General features: G+C 40.9%; 1 protein-coding gene across 1 annotated transcript in view; it reads left to right on the forward strand.

Annotated features, from left to right (window-relative positions):
- The window catches only part of Spag17 (sperm associated antigen 17), a 234,269-nt gene that overhangs the window by 101,361 nt on the left and 119,021 nt on the right, over window positions 1-13,887 (forward strand). The window contains exons 9-10 of the mRNA XM_052731519.1: window positions 1,784-1,856; window positions 2,051-2,163. Of these exons, the coding sequence (XP_052587479.1) occupies window positions 1,784-1,856; window positions 2,051-2,163 (186 nt within the window). The remainder of the gene's footprint in view (window positions 1-1,783; window positions 1,857-2,050; window positions 2,164-13,887) is intronic.

A 13,887-nucleotide genomic window follows, 5' to 3' on the forward strand; every position in this document is an offset into this window, starting at 1 on the left:
GTGCCCAGACCACTCTCCATAAAGTATTGAAGGTATTTCCATCCCTGGGCTGGTAATTCTGGGTTCTGTAAGAAAGCAGGCTGAACAAGCCAGTAACCAGCACCCCTCCATGGCCTCTGCATTAGCTCCTGCCTCCAGGTTCCTGTCCTGTTTGAGTTCCTGTCCTGACTTCCTTCAGTGATGAAGAATGATGTGGAAGTTTAAGCCAAATAAACCCTTTCCTCCCCAAGTTGCTTTTGCTCATGGTGCTTCATCAGAGCAATAGAAACCCTGACTTAGACACTCCTCAACTGCTTGACACCTGGGAAAGCACAAGAAAAGCCAGCTGTCAGCTCAGGGTGCAATGGCTAGCATGTAGAGCAAGAGGAAAATTGACAAAATAGCCCCGGTGTTTGCACTCAGCAAGATCCTGGTCACATAGCAGGACTCATTTCCTGCCATCTTTCCTGAAAGTGAGCTTTTGAAGAGGAATACAATGTCAGCAGTTCCAACATGGTCTGGGAAGGATGAGAGCAGTACATGTGATCAAAATGATAGCTGCCTTAGTTGGGGTGTCTATTGCTGTTATAAAACATTGTGATCAAAAGCAGCTCAGAAGAGATGTGTTTGTTTCATCTCAGAACTCTCAGGTCACACTCTCTTGATGAGGAAGTCAGGGCAGGAACTCAAGGCAGGAACTGAAGCAGAGGCGGTGGAGAGCACTGCTCACTGAATCTTTGGAGATACCCAGGCCCTTTGGACCCCAGATGTGAAGCATTTAACTTTTGACATTGATAAAGTCTGGGTTTGCTTTAACTTAGTTGTGGCTGAGCCTGGACAAAAAAAGGTATTTAACTTGTTTTTGACTTTATAGGACCCCACATTCAAGAGTCACCGGACTTTTGAAGAGACTAAACTTTCAAAGTCTTGGAATTTTTAAAGACCTTGGAACTTTTAAAAGTTTGAGTGTTTTGTATTGTGATATTGATGTTAGTGTGAGATCTTGGAGTAAACAAAGAAGGAAAGGTTATTATTTAATAGTGTTGTATTCATGTGTCAACGTGACAGGGATCAAATACCCTAGTTAGATTTGGTGGGGGGAGGGGGAACACAAACAACCCCGCACAAGTCATGTCCATCTGGGAAGAGGGCATTTCAACTGAGAAAATGGCTCTTTTAAATTGGCCTATAGGTGAGTCTGTGGGGCATTTTCTTGACTAATGACTGATGCTTACTTAAGGGCCTGGCCCACTTTGGGCAATGCCATTCCTGGGTGGTCCTGAGGCATATAAAAAAGCAAACTGAGCAAGTCAATAAGCAGGTCACACTCTCAGGTCACACCTCCATGACATCTGCTTCAGTTCCTGCCTGCCCTGACTTCTCTCAGTGTTGGACTGTGTGACCAGAGAGTGTAAGATGAAATTAATCCCCCACCCCCAAGTTGCTTTTGGTCATGGTGCTTTATCATAACAACAGAAACCCTAAGACAGCCCCCTGAGTTGGAGAACAGAAGGTTTGAGAGAGGGGGACCAGGGTTAGACATATGGTGAGAGCTGAACATGAATTGCCTGGTGGGAAATCTGTTGGGAAATCAGTATAATAATGTCCTGAAGAACAGGGGACAAGATGCACAAAGATAAGGATGCTTAAAAAGAAAAAAGTACCATGACTGAAACCAAGACCAGGGGGATGTTCTGTGTCTGATCAGCTTTTTCACATCCTCATTTCTTAGGCTCCTGGGGGTGGATCTGTAATGTAAAAATAAGTTTGATGAAAGTACTTCTTTTCATTTTTTTTTTCTCAGCCTTCACCTCCAACTGCTCCAGCCCCTGGAAAGAAGAAAGCACAATATGAAGAGCCCCAAGCTCCCCCCTCAGGCATGTATGCAATCAGATGCTGAGGCGCCACCTCCTCCTGGCTTAAGCTGCCCTCCTTCCCTTTGTCAGCAGCCCCTCCCCCTACATTCTCAACATTGGTTACACCTGGCCACAGTTTGGATTTATGCACAGGATTTCAGGAAGAAATAGAGAATACATCTTAACTAGGCAATGTCATTTTCTGCATTGTACAGCGGCTTTTATCATCACCACCGAAGTAGATATGCGATATTACAATGACCTGCTGAATCCAATTCCGGAGGAGTTTATTTCTGTACCACTGATACTGCACTGCATGCTGGAACAGGTGGGTAGATGTTGGGGCTTCCTCCAACCCAGATACTAACCTGGACTAAATTATCTTTCTTCATTTCCAAATCTTAATATGATTTTATAATTTTACTCAGAATACCTGGATGCATTTCCACTTATTAAATCATAATATTTTAGATAAAACTAAAATTTGCTTTTATCATCAACTTCAGGCCTTTCTCTTGCTGTACTCTATCATTCATTTAATATTTCCCAAAGTTTGGGTAGAATATATACTTAAAACTGTCTTTACATAGGTATTCTGACTAATTTTTGTCAGCTTGGCACACACTAGAGTCACCTGGGAAGAGGGATTCTAAATTAAGAAGTTGCCTCCATCCAATTGGCCGTGGGCATGTATGTAGAGCATGATGAATGTGGAAGGGCCTAGCCCACTGTGGGCAGTGCCACCCCTGTGCAGGCTGAGGGAGTCACACAAGCCAGTAAGCTTCAGGTCTCTACTTCAGTTCCTGCCTCCAGATTCCTGTTGTGAGTTCCTGCCTTGGCTTCCCTCCATGGTAGACTATTACCCGACCACCAAAGGAACCCTCTCCAAGTGGTTTTTGGTCAGTGTTTCACTACAGCAACAGAAAGTAAAGTTAGACAGTAGAGTTATTTTAATGAAAGAGGAAAAAAAGCCTAGACAGGGGTCTAGCCTGTTAATGGCTTTTAACCTTTAAGTGTTTGTTTTTAATTTATGTGTATGCGTGTGAATGCCTTCACGTATAGATGTACACCACACATATGCAGGACTAGTGGAAGCCAGAAGAGAGAGTTCTGTCCTTTGGAACTGCAGTTACAGGGGCTGATAGCTGCCTGATGTGAGAGCTGGGCACCAACCCCAGTCCTCTGCAAGAGCAGTAAGCACTCTGCACTGCTGAGCCATCTCTCCAGGGTTGTCTTTAAAACCTTTGTCATTTTAGATTTAATCAGGGTGGTTTGTTTTTTTTCCTCCATTTGAAGCCAATTCTAATTGTTAGTATTTTACACATAAATGTTTATTTGATTTTCCCGTAGGGGTCAGGTTCTTTACGGTAGTCACTTAAATGCATGATGACAGTGACGCAGTGAGGGCTGAGTATAAACCACCTTGTGGAAAAGCTGGTGCAGAAAAGGACACATAGTGTTCTCAAAGAGCCAGCTGCCAGCAGGATGAAGCATTAGGACACAAACCAAGCCATGGGGAAGCTCGGTGCTCCCAGGGACACTTCATAAACAGCACAGCCCCGCTGAGTCACACTCCTGAGTCTGGTGTTATTATCTTTGTCATCTCTGTACTTGATCATGGTCCTAACACCACAGCTGTCATATTCATCTTTTCAAAGAAACATCTTATTTTGCTGACCAACTCCTTGTTACTTATTTTATGATTTCTCCATTTGTTTCCGATGGTTTGTATTTCTTTTCAGTAAAATCTTACTTCTTTTATTTTCACTCTTTTATTTGGGGCTTATATTGTCCTTGTATTTCTTAGGCTGCATCAGATGTTTTCAGCATATTTAATTCTAAGTATGGCACAGACTTATTTTACATGTGATTTCATGAAGATTTATTACATTATTGACCAGTAAACATGGTCTTCAAGTAAGCAAGATAAAATTTTCTGACCTGATGTACATGGTCATTTCTTTTGATTATTTGAAAAGAAGCACACACATATTCTTTCTCCTCTCTCTCTCTCTCTCTCTCTCTCTCTCTCTCTCTCTCTCTCGCTCTCTCGCTCTCTCGCTCTCTCGCTCTCGCTCTCTCTCTCTTGCGCGCGCATGCGCGCGCGCGTGCGCACATCACTAACAAACAATGCCATGAAGCATAAAATATTTTATTTTCTCATTTTACAGATATGAAAACTGATGCTTAAAAGGGCTGAGTAGACTGTTTAGACAGTTAATAGTGGGAAAGGGAACCCACTTCTTCCAACAAAGTTCCTAATGCCTCCACAGCCTTCCCAAAGAGCACCACTCCCTAGAGGCCAAGCTTTCAAACCACAACAAAGGGCATCATCCTGTTGACTTCCCATGGGACTCCACCTCTTAAAGGTCCCAGCACCTCAAAACTGCAACCCCGAGAACCAAGCTGCTAACACATGAGCAAAGTACACCCAAGCCTCAATAGCGCTGAGTATGACATTAGCTTATATGTTGATGTGATATAAAGAGATTATAAACTGTCTTCCAACCACAATTCTAAGTAAAATCAAAAGTCCTTAGATCCCTTAAAGGTCTCAAAAGTGTGTTTCTGGATGTTTGTGTCATTTCCTCCTGCCCCTCCCCACACAGATGCACAGATGAACATGCACACATATGTGCACACTCGTGTACACCCACATTTCTCATTCACTTGAGTCTTCTATTTTTTCTCAACTACATTATTCAATTTTGCGTATGTTATTCAGCTCTACTTTGGTCTTCTACTCCACTTCTCTGCATCACATCCCCTGTGAACTCATCTCCAGTACAAACGGCTTTCTCAGGTTGGCCATCTCTGCCACCTCCTTTTCAAAGTTCCACAACACACAGGCAACTCCCTGTTCTTATCAACAGCTGTCCTTTTTCAAACATTTGGGCATCATGGAGTCTTAGCCATCATGAGTGCTCACCAATACCTGACTGTGCTGGCTAGTTTTATGGCAACTTAACCCAATCCAGAGTCATCAGAGGAGAGGAGGGACCATGAGAAAATGCCTGCCCAGGCTGTAGGCAAGCCTGTATGGCACTCCCACTCCCATCCACCAAGGGCAGGCATCCCATGGATATCAAACAACCATGGTATAGCAAGTTGCAGTGAGACTAGGCATATCCTCTCCTGTTAAGCCTGGACGAGGCAACCTGGTAGGAGGAAAGGGTCCCAAAAACAGGTAACAGTCAGAGACAGCCCCTGCTCTCACTGTTAGGAGTTCCACAAGAGGACCAAGCTACACAAGTGCAGCATGTGCAGAGGGCCTAGGTCAGTCCCATGTAGGCTCCCGGGTTGTCAGTTCAGTCTGTGTGAGCCCCTGCGAGCCCAGGTTAGTTGATTCTGTGGATTTCCTTGTGGTGTCCTTGGCCCCTCTTGCTCCTATAATCCTTCCTCCTTTTCCCCAGGCTTTCCCTAGCTCTGCCTAATGTTTGGCTGTGGGTCCCTGCATCTGTTTCTGTCAGTTTCTGGGTGAAGCCTCTCTGATGACAGTTGAACAGGCACCAATATCATTAGGAATCATTTCATTGTCTTTTTTTTTTTTAATTTTTTTTTTTGCCAATCATGTTTGGTTCTATCCTAAGATTTTGGGCTACCCCGCCTCTGGGTTCTGGCCCTCTAGGTAGTGTCAGGGGTAGGCTCCGTTTCATGGTAGGGGACTCAGGCTGGATCAGTCATTGGTTGGCCACTCCTACAATTTCTGTGCCACCTTTACCCCAGCACATCTTGTAGTCAGGACAAATTGTAAGTCGAAAGTTTCATGGCTGGGTTGGGGGTCTCAGTCCCTCCACTGGAAGTCATGCCTGGTTACAGGAGATGGCTGGTTCAGGCTCCATATCCTCCATTGCTAGGAGTCTTAGCTGGGCTCACCCTTAGAGATTGCTGGGAGTTTTTATTACACTAGGTTTCTAGCTCGTCCGAAGATGTCCCCCGATTCCAGTTGTCTCTCCCATACTCTCTCCCTCCATCCTCCCCCAACCTTATCCTTCCTGTTCCCATCCCCCACCCCACCTTCCAGACCCTGCCCCCATTCACTAGCAATGTCTATTCTGTTTCCCATTCCCAGTGACATTTGCGTGTCCCCCCTTGTCACCTAGCTTCTCTGGGTCTGTAGAGTATCCTTTACTTTACAGTTAATATCCACTTACAAATGAGTACATACCATGTTTGTCTTTCTGGGTCTGGGTTACCTCACTCGGGATGATCTTTTCTAATTCCATCCATTTGCCAGAAAATTTCATGATGTCATTGTTTTTAACAGCTGAGTAATACTCCATTGTGTAAATGTACCACATTTTCTTTATCCATTCTTTGGTTGAGGGGCATCTAGGTTGTTTCTTGCTATTATGAATAAAGCTGCTATGAATATAGTTAAGCAAGTGTCCTTGTGGTATGGTGGAGTGTCATTTAGGTATGTGCCCAAAAGTGGTATAGCTGGATCTTGAGGTAGATATCTTAGCCATTCTGTCAGAGGTAAGATGGAATCTCAGAGTCACTTTGATTTGCATTTCCCTGATGGCTAAGGATTTGAACATTTCTTTCAATGCTTCTTGACCATTTGAGATTCCTTTGTCAAGAATTTTGTTTAGATCTGTACCTCATTTTTAAATTGTATTATTTGGTTTGCTGATATATAGTTTCTTGAGTTCTTTACATATTTGGAATATCAGGCCTCTGTCAGATGTGGGATTGGTGAAGATCTTTTCCCATTCTATAGACTGCTGGTTTTCCTTTTGACTGTGTCCTTTGCCTTACAGAAGATTTTCAGTTTCATGAAGTCCAATTTATTAATTATTGATCTTAGTACCTGTGCTATAGGTGTTCTGTTCAGGAAGTTGTCTCCTTTGCCAATGAGTACAAGGCTATTCCCCACTTTCTCTTTTATCAGGTTCAGTGTGTCTGGTTTCATGTTGAGGTCTTTGATCCATTTGGACTTGAGTTTTGTGCAGGGTAATAGATATGGATCTATTTGAATTCTTCTACATCCTGACATCCAGTTAGACCAGGACTATGTGTTGAAATTTTTTTTTCCATTGTATAATTTTGGCTTCTTTGTCAAACACACACACACACACACACACACACACACACACACACACACACACACACACACACACATATACACGTGTCCATATGCGGGTGGATTTACTTCTGGGTCTTCAGTTCAGTTCCACTGATCAGCCTATCTGTTTTTATGCCAATGCTATTTGGTTTTTATTACTATATCCCTGTAGTAGTAGAGCTAGAAATCAGGGATAGTGATACCCCCAGAAGTTCTCTTATTGAACAGGATTGTTTTAGCTATCTTGGGTTTTTTGTTTTTCCATATGAAATTAAGTATTGTTCTTTCTAGGTCTGTAAAGAATTGTGTTGGAATTTTGATGGGGATTTCTTTGAATCTGTAGATTGCTCTTGGTAAGATGACCATTTTTACTATGTTAATCCTACTGGTCCATGAGCATGGGGGGTCTCTCTATCTTCTGATATCTTCACCAATTTCTTTCTTCAAAGATTTGAAGTTCTTGTTGTTTGGTTAGAGTTACACCAAGGTATTTTATATTATTTGTGCCTGTTGTAAAGGGTGCTGTTTCTCCAATTTCTTTCTCAGCTCATTTATTGTTTGTATATAGGAGGGCTACTGATTTTTTGTTAGTTAATTTTGCATCCAGCCACTTTGATGAAGGTGTTTATCAGCTGTAGGAGTTTTCTGATGGAATTTTTGCAATCACTTATGTATACTATCATATCATCTTCAAACAGTGATACTTCAACTTCTTCCTTTCAAATTTGTATTCCCTTGATCTCTTTCAGTTGTCTTACTGCTCTAGCTAAAACTTTAAGTGCAATGTTGAGAATACATATGGAGAGAGTAGACAGCCTTGTCTTGCATGATTTTAGTGGAATTGCTTTAAGTTTATCTCCATTTAATTTGATGTTGGCAATCAGCTTGCTGTATATTGCCTTTATTATTATTAGGTATGTCCCTTGTATCCCTGATCTCTCTAAGACCTTTATCATGAAGGGTTGTTGGGTTTTGTAAAAGGCTTTTTCAGAATCTAATGAGATGATCATGTGGGTTTTTTTCTTTCAGTTTGTTTATATGATGGATTATATTAATAGATTTTTGTATGTTGAACCATCCCTGAGTCTTTGGGATGAAGCCCACTTGATCATGGTGGATGATCTTTTCAATGTGTTCTTGGATTTGGTTAGTGAGTATTTTACTGAATTTATTTGCATCAATATTCGTGAGGGAAATTGGTCTGTAATTCTCTTTCTTTGTTGAGTCTTTGTGTGGTTTGGGTATCAAGGTGACTATGACCTCAGAAAATGAATTTGACAATGTTCCTTTTGCTTCTATTTTGTGGAATAATTTGAGGAGTATTGGTATTAGCTCTTCTTTGAAAGTCTAGTAGAATTGTGCATTAAAACCATCTAGCCCTGGGCTTTTTTTGAGGGGTTGGGAGACTTTTAATGACTGCTTCTATTTCCTTAGAGGTTATAGGTCTATTTAAATTGTTTATCTGATCTTTATTTAATTTTGGTAAGTGGTATCTATCAAGAAAATTATTGATTTCTTTTGGATTTTCCAGTTTTGTGGAGTACAGGTTTTTTGAAGTATGACCTAATGATTCTTTGGCTATCCTTGGTATCTGTTGTTATGTCCCCCTTTTCTTTTCTGATTTTGTTAATTTGGATAGTCTCTCTCTGCCTTTTAGTTAGTTTGGATAGGGGTTTGTTGATTTTTCTCAAAAACCCAATCCTTTGTTTCATTGGTTCTTTCAATTGTTCTCCTGGTTTCTATTTTACTGATTTCAGCTCTGAGTTTGATTATTTCCTTCCTTCTAGTCCTCTTGGGTGTATCTGCTTCTTTTTTGTTCTAGAGCTTTCAGGTGTGCTGTTAAGTCACTAGTGTGAGATCTCTATAATTTCTTTTTATGAAGGCATTCATTTAGTGCTGTGAGTTTTCCTCTTAGCACCACTTTCATTGTGTCCCATAAGTTTGGGTATGTTGTACTTTCATTTTCATTGAATTCTAGGAAGTCTTTAATTTCTTTATTTCTTCCTTGAATCAGTGATAATTCAGTAGAGTTGGTCAGATTCATGAGTTTATAGGTTTTCTGTTGTTTCTATTGTTACTGAAATCCAGCTTTAATTCATGGTGGTCTGATAAGATACTGGAGGTTATTTTAATTTTCTTGTGTCTATTGAGACTTGGATTGTTACTGAGTATGTGGTCAATTTTGGAGAACATTCCAAGAAGTGCTGAGAAGAAGGCATATTCTTTTGTGTTTGTGTGAAATGTTCTGTAGATATCTGTTAGGTCCATTTGAGTCATAACGTCTGTTAGTTCCATTATTTCTCTGTTTAGTTTCTGTCTGGACAACCTGTCCGTTGGTGTGAGAGTGGGCTGTTGGAATCTCCCACTATTATGTGTGGGGTTCCATGTGTGATTTAAGCTTTAGTAATGTTTCTTTACAAACACGGATGCCCTTGCATTTGGGGCATAGATGTTCAGAATTGAGATGTCATCCTGGTGGATTTTTTCTTTAACAAATATAAAATGTCCTTCTCCATCTTTTTTGATTAATTTTAGTTTGAAGTCTATTTTGTTAGATATTAGGATAGCTGTTCCAGCTTTCTTCTTAGGTCCATTTGATTGGAAAATCTTTTACCAACCCTTTATTCTCAGCTAATGTCTATCTCTGAAGTTGAGGTGCATTTCTTGTATGCAGCAGAAGGATAGATCCTGTTTTCATATCCACCCTGTTAGCCTGTGTCTTTTTATTGGGAAATTGGGTTCATTGATACTGAGAGATATTAATTACCAATGATTGTTAATTCCTGTTATTTTGTTGTTGGTAGTGGTGGTGGTTGTGTGTGTGTGTGTGTGTATGTGTGTGTGTGTGTGTGTGTGTGTGTGTGCATGTGTGTGTGTGTGTTTTCCTTCTTTGGATTTTGTTGGTGTGAGATTATCTTTTGCCTCTGTGTTCTTGGGTGTAGTTACCCTCCTCAGATTAGAGTTTCCCTACTAGTACCTTCTGTAGGGCTGGATTTGTGGATAGATGTTATTTAAATTTGACTTTGTCATGAAGTATCTTTTTTTTTCTCCATCTATGGTGATTGAAACTTTTGCTGGGTGTAGTAGTCTGGGATGGCATCTGTGGTCTCATGGAGAAGGACATTTTATATTCATTAAAGAAAAAATCCACCAGGATGACATCTCAATTCTGTACATTTGTGCCCCAAATGCAAGGGCACCCACGTTTGTAAAAGAAACATTACTAAATCCAGGCCCTTCTGGCTTTTAGAATCACTGTTGAGAAGTCGGGTGTAATTCTAATAGGTCTGTCTGCCTTGTGTATGTTACTTGGAATTTTTCCCTTGCAGCTTTTAATATTCTTTCTTTTTTCTGTATGTTTAATGTTTTGATTATTATGTGGCACAGGGACTTCCTTTTCTGATCAACTCTATTTGGTGTTCTGTAAGCTTCTTGTACCTTTATAGGTGTATTCTTCTTTAGGTTAGGAAAATTTTCTTCTATGATTTTTTTAAATAGACCTTCTGAGTTTTTGAGCTGGGATTCTTCTCCTTCTTCTATTCCTATTATTCTTAGGTTTTGGTCTTTTCACACTGTCCCAGGTTTCCTGGATATTTTTTGCTAGGAGTTTTTTAGATTAAACATTTTCTTTGACCCATGAATCTATTTCTTCTATTATATCTTCAACACAGATTCTCTCTTCATATGTAGTTCCTGTTTGCTTTCCCAGATTTTCCATTTCCAGAATTCCCTCAGTTGATGTTTTCTTTATTGCTTCTATTTTGATTTTCAGGTCTTAAATGGTTTCTTTCACCTGTTTGTTTTTATTGGCTTTCTTGGCATTCTTTAAGGGATTCATTGATTTCCTCCAATTTTTTGGTTGTCTTTTCCTCAATTTCTTTAAGGGAGTTTTTCATTTCCTTTTTAAGGACTCCTACCATAAAGTTGTTTGAAGGTCACTTTCTTGTGCTTCAGCTGCTTTGGAATATTCAGGACTTGCTGTCATAGGCTAGCTGGGCTCTGGTGGTGCCAAATTGCCCTGGCTGCTGTTGATTGTATTCTTACTCTGGCATTTAGGCATCAGGGTTTAGGATGATTAGGTCTAGGTCTTGATTTCTGAGTTTGTCTTTGTTGGATGTGTGTTGTGTTCCTTGGTGTGTTTCCTCTTTGGTCTTCTATTCTTTGTAGCCTGGACTTCTGATGGCCAGTGTGACCTCTAATCTAGTAGGGAGTTTCTGTCCAAGTTGGGAGCTGGCTTTCTGGAGATTAGCTTGGCCTTTGGTGCAGCGGGGAGGGTGGGGGGTAGGGGTGGGTCATTGTTCTTCTGACTGGTGTGGCCTAAACCTGAGCAGCAGGAATATCCAGGGGTTGGGGACAGAGCCTGGCCTCAGGGCTGGCATGGGAGGGGCTGGTGGTGGAATGGATTTGGGGAACAGAATCTAGGGAGTGGGCTTATGACATTTTCCTAATTAGTGATTAATGGGGAAGGCCCAGTCCACTGTGGGTAGTGCCATCCCTGGGTTGGTGGTCCTGAGTTCTATAACAAAACAGACTGAGCAAATCATGATGAACAAGCCAGTTAGCAACACCTCTCCATAGCTTCTGCATCCACTCCTGCCTCCAGGTCCCTGGCCTGTTTGAGTTCCTACCCTGACTTCCCTTTGATGATGAACTGTGATATGGAAGCATAAGCTGAATAAACCCTTTCCTCCTCAAATTTCTTTGGTCTTGGTGTTTCATAGCACAAATAGTAACCCCAACTAAGACACTGAGCTGCTAACTCACTGAGTGGACCCTCAGGAAATCTCTTATATCTTCAAGTGCTGTTTGGAAGGATGTCACCTCAGGATTTTCCATGTCTTCAAATTTTCTTTCTCTTTTTTGTTTGTTTGTTTATTTTGAGACAAGGTTTCTCTGTGTAGTTTTGGTGGCTGTCCTGGATCTCACTCTGTAGACCAGGCTGGCCTCAAACTCACAGAGATCCTCCTGGCTCTGCCTCCCAAGTGCTGGAATTAAAGACATGTACCTCCACCGCCAGCCTCTTTCGACTTTCTTGAGTGAGGATTTCTAGCTTAACTCCCTGCTGTTCCTCTGTTCCCTGGAGCTAGTCTGCTATTGAAGTTGTGTTTTAGCAAGCACATTTGTAGTTTGTAAGTTCTCTAATTCATTTCACAATGGCTTATTCTTGTCCTTGGGTCACAGAAGTTCTCTCCCTGGCACATAAATGGCCACACATGACATAAACATTCCTTCTTTAAAAAGACCTTATTTTTAATTATGTGTATGTGTTTACTACTGGGTACGTGTGTGCCCACAGGGGTCAGAAGAGGGTATCAGATCCCCTGCAGCAGGTGTTCCAGACAATTGTGAGCCACCAGACCTCAGTGCTGGGAACAGAACTCAGGTCCTCTGGAAAGCAAGGATCTTAACCACTGAGTCATCTCTCCATGCCTATACAAGGTTTCCTTTAAAGTCTTTTTCAGACTCTATCATCTCTGTTACCTCCAGGGTATTTTTTTAAATGTGTACTGACTCCATTTTCTAGATAGTTAACATTAACAGTTTCCTTTACCTTGGAAAGTTTTAGTGAGACCAATGGTTTTATTATGTCAATGTATTCGAAAAAAGCTTGAGTCTCTAAAACCTCTAAATGTTGCATTCTCATGACTTTGTTTACCAGATTCTCCTATTTTATTCAAATGAACTCAAAACAGTGACTGTTCCATAAATACCTACTAAGTTCCAGTTAACCAGAAGGATGGCTGAGGAGCCCCACTTTGCCCCTTGACTGACAGGCTCCTGGTAGATATGTGTGGGATGAATAAAGACCTGAGAGTTGAGGGGGCAAGAAAACCAAACAATGAAGTAGCGGGTGCCATTTTACAGTACTAGATGTAAGAGTTCAGCATTTCAGACATAGAGCAGTTTTAATTTTCCTTTACGATGTTAATGAATCTATGAGATAACTGGAAGATAAGAAATAGCAACAGAAGTGAGTGTTTTGAAAGACTGGGTATTTATCAAAGGTAAAGAACCTGGGACTCTTTTCTCTGAGAGCAGTGATTCTCAACAGGGAGTTATTTGACTCCCCTGAAGACACTTTGCAATGAGTAGAGGAGATGGGTTCACAACAATGGGAAGGACGCCACTAAATAGTGTGCAGGGCAGCACTCCCCAAAAATTCAAATAACTAATTCAGAATGTCACTGCTGCCAAAGCTGATCAGCCTTGTAGAAGAGTATGAAATTATAACAATGATGCTAATACTTAAAGGCGAAAAGGAAGACTGTTTATTAGATGTCTATATTAGGTATTTAGTTGTATTTCAACTTCTTTGACTTGCTACCCAAGCAAAATTGAACAAGACATTTAACCCTTCTAGACCTTGCTTTGCCCACATTAAAGTAACTATTATCTATTACTTATCTCATTATTCTACATTTCTCTATATTTGAAAACAAAACAAAAAACAAACAAACGAAATGAATAATGACTTGGCCTGACCTCCCTATTCTTCGGTTTAAAACATGTAGAGTTGGATTAAACAATTAAGTCACTCACCTTTGTTTTATTCTCTATCAAATGGAAAATGATATACATGCCAGCTAGTGGCAGTGAGGCTCATGGGAGTTACTATGTGTGCAGATACCACACAGTACCCGGCAGGTAGTAAACATATGCTTAAGTATATGCTGAATCCAAAGTTTTGTGAGCACTATTTTCAGGGTCTTATGAGAAAGAATGAGTACTTTAAAAAATCTGTATTGTAACTCTTACTGTTGTCAAGTTTACTGCTTTCTACTTCTAGCTGGTATCATCTATTTTAATGCAGGTATTAAAATGATATCTAATGCAGGGATTGCAAGCATTTTCTCTTTTATTTTTGTCATCGGTGACACATTGTTGCCATGGGCGCTGGTATTTCAGTGGACCTGCCTCCTCCTTGTTAAGAGCAATGGGAATGCATCAGCAAAGAACTGACTTTTAACCCACTCACCCCCAGCT

The sequence above is a fragment of the Peromyscus californicus genome, unplaced genomic scaffold (genome assembly GCF_007827085.1).
Source record: "Peromyscus californicus insignis strain IS unplaced genomic scaffold, ASM782708v3 Scaffold_9__1_contigs__length_137607984, whole genome shotgun sequence".
NCBI classification, from domain to species: Eukaryota; Metazoa; Chordata; class Mammalia; order Rodentia; family Cricetidae; genus Peromyscus; species Peromyscus californicus.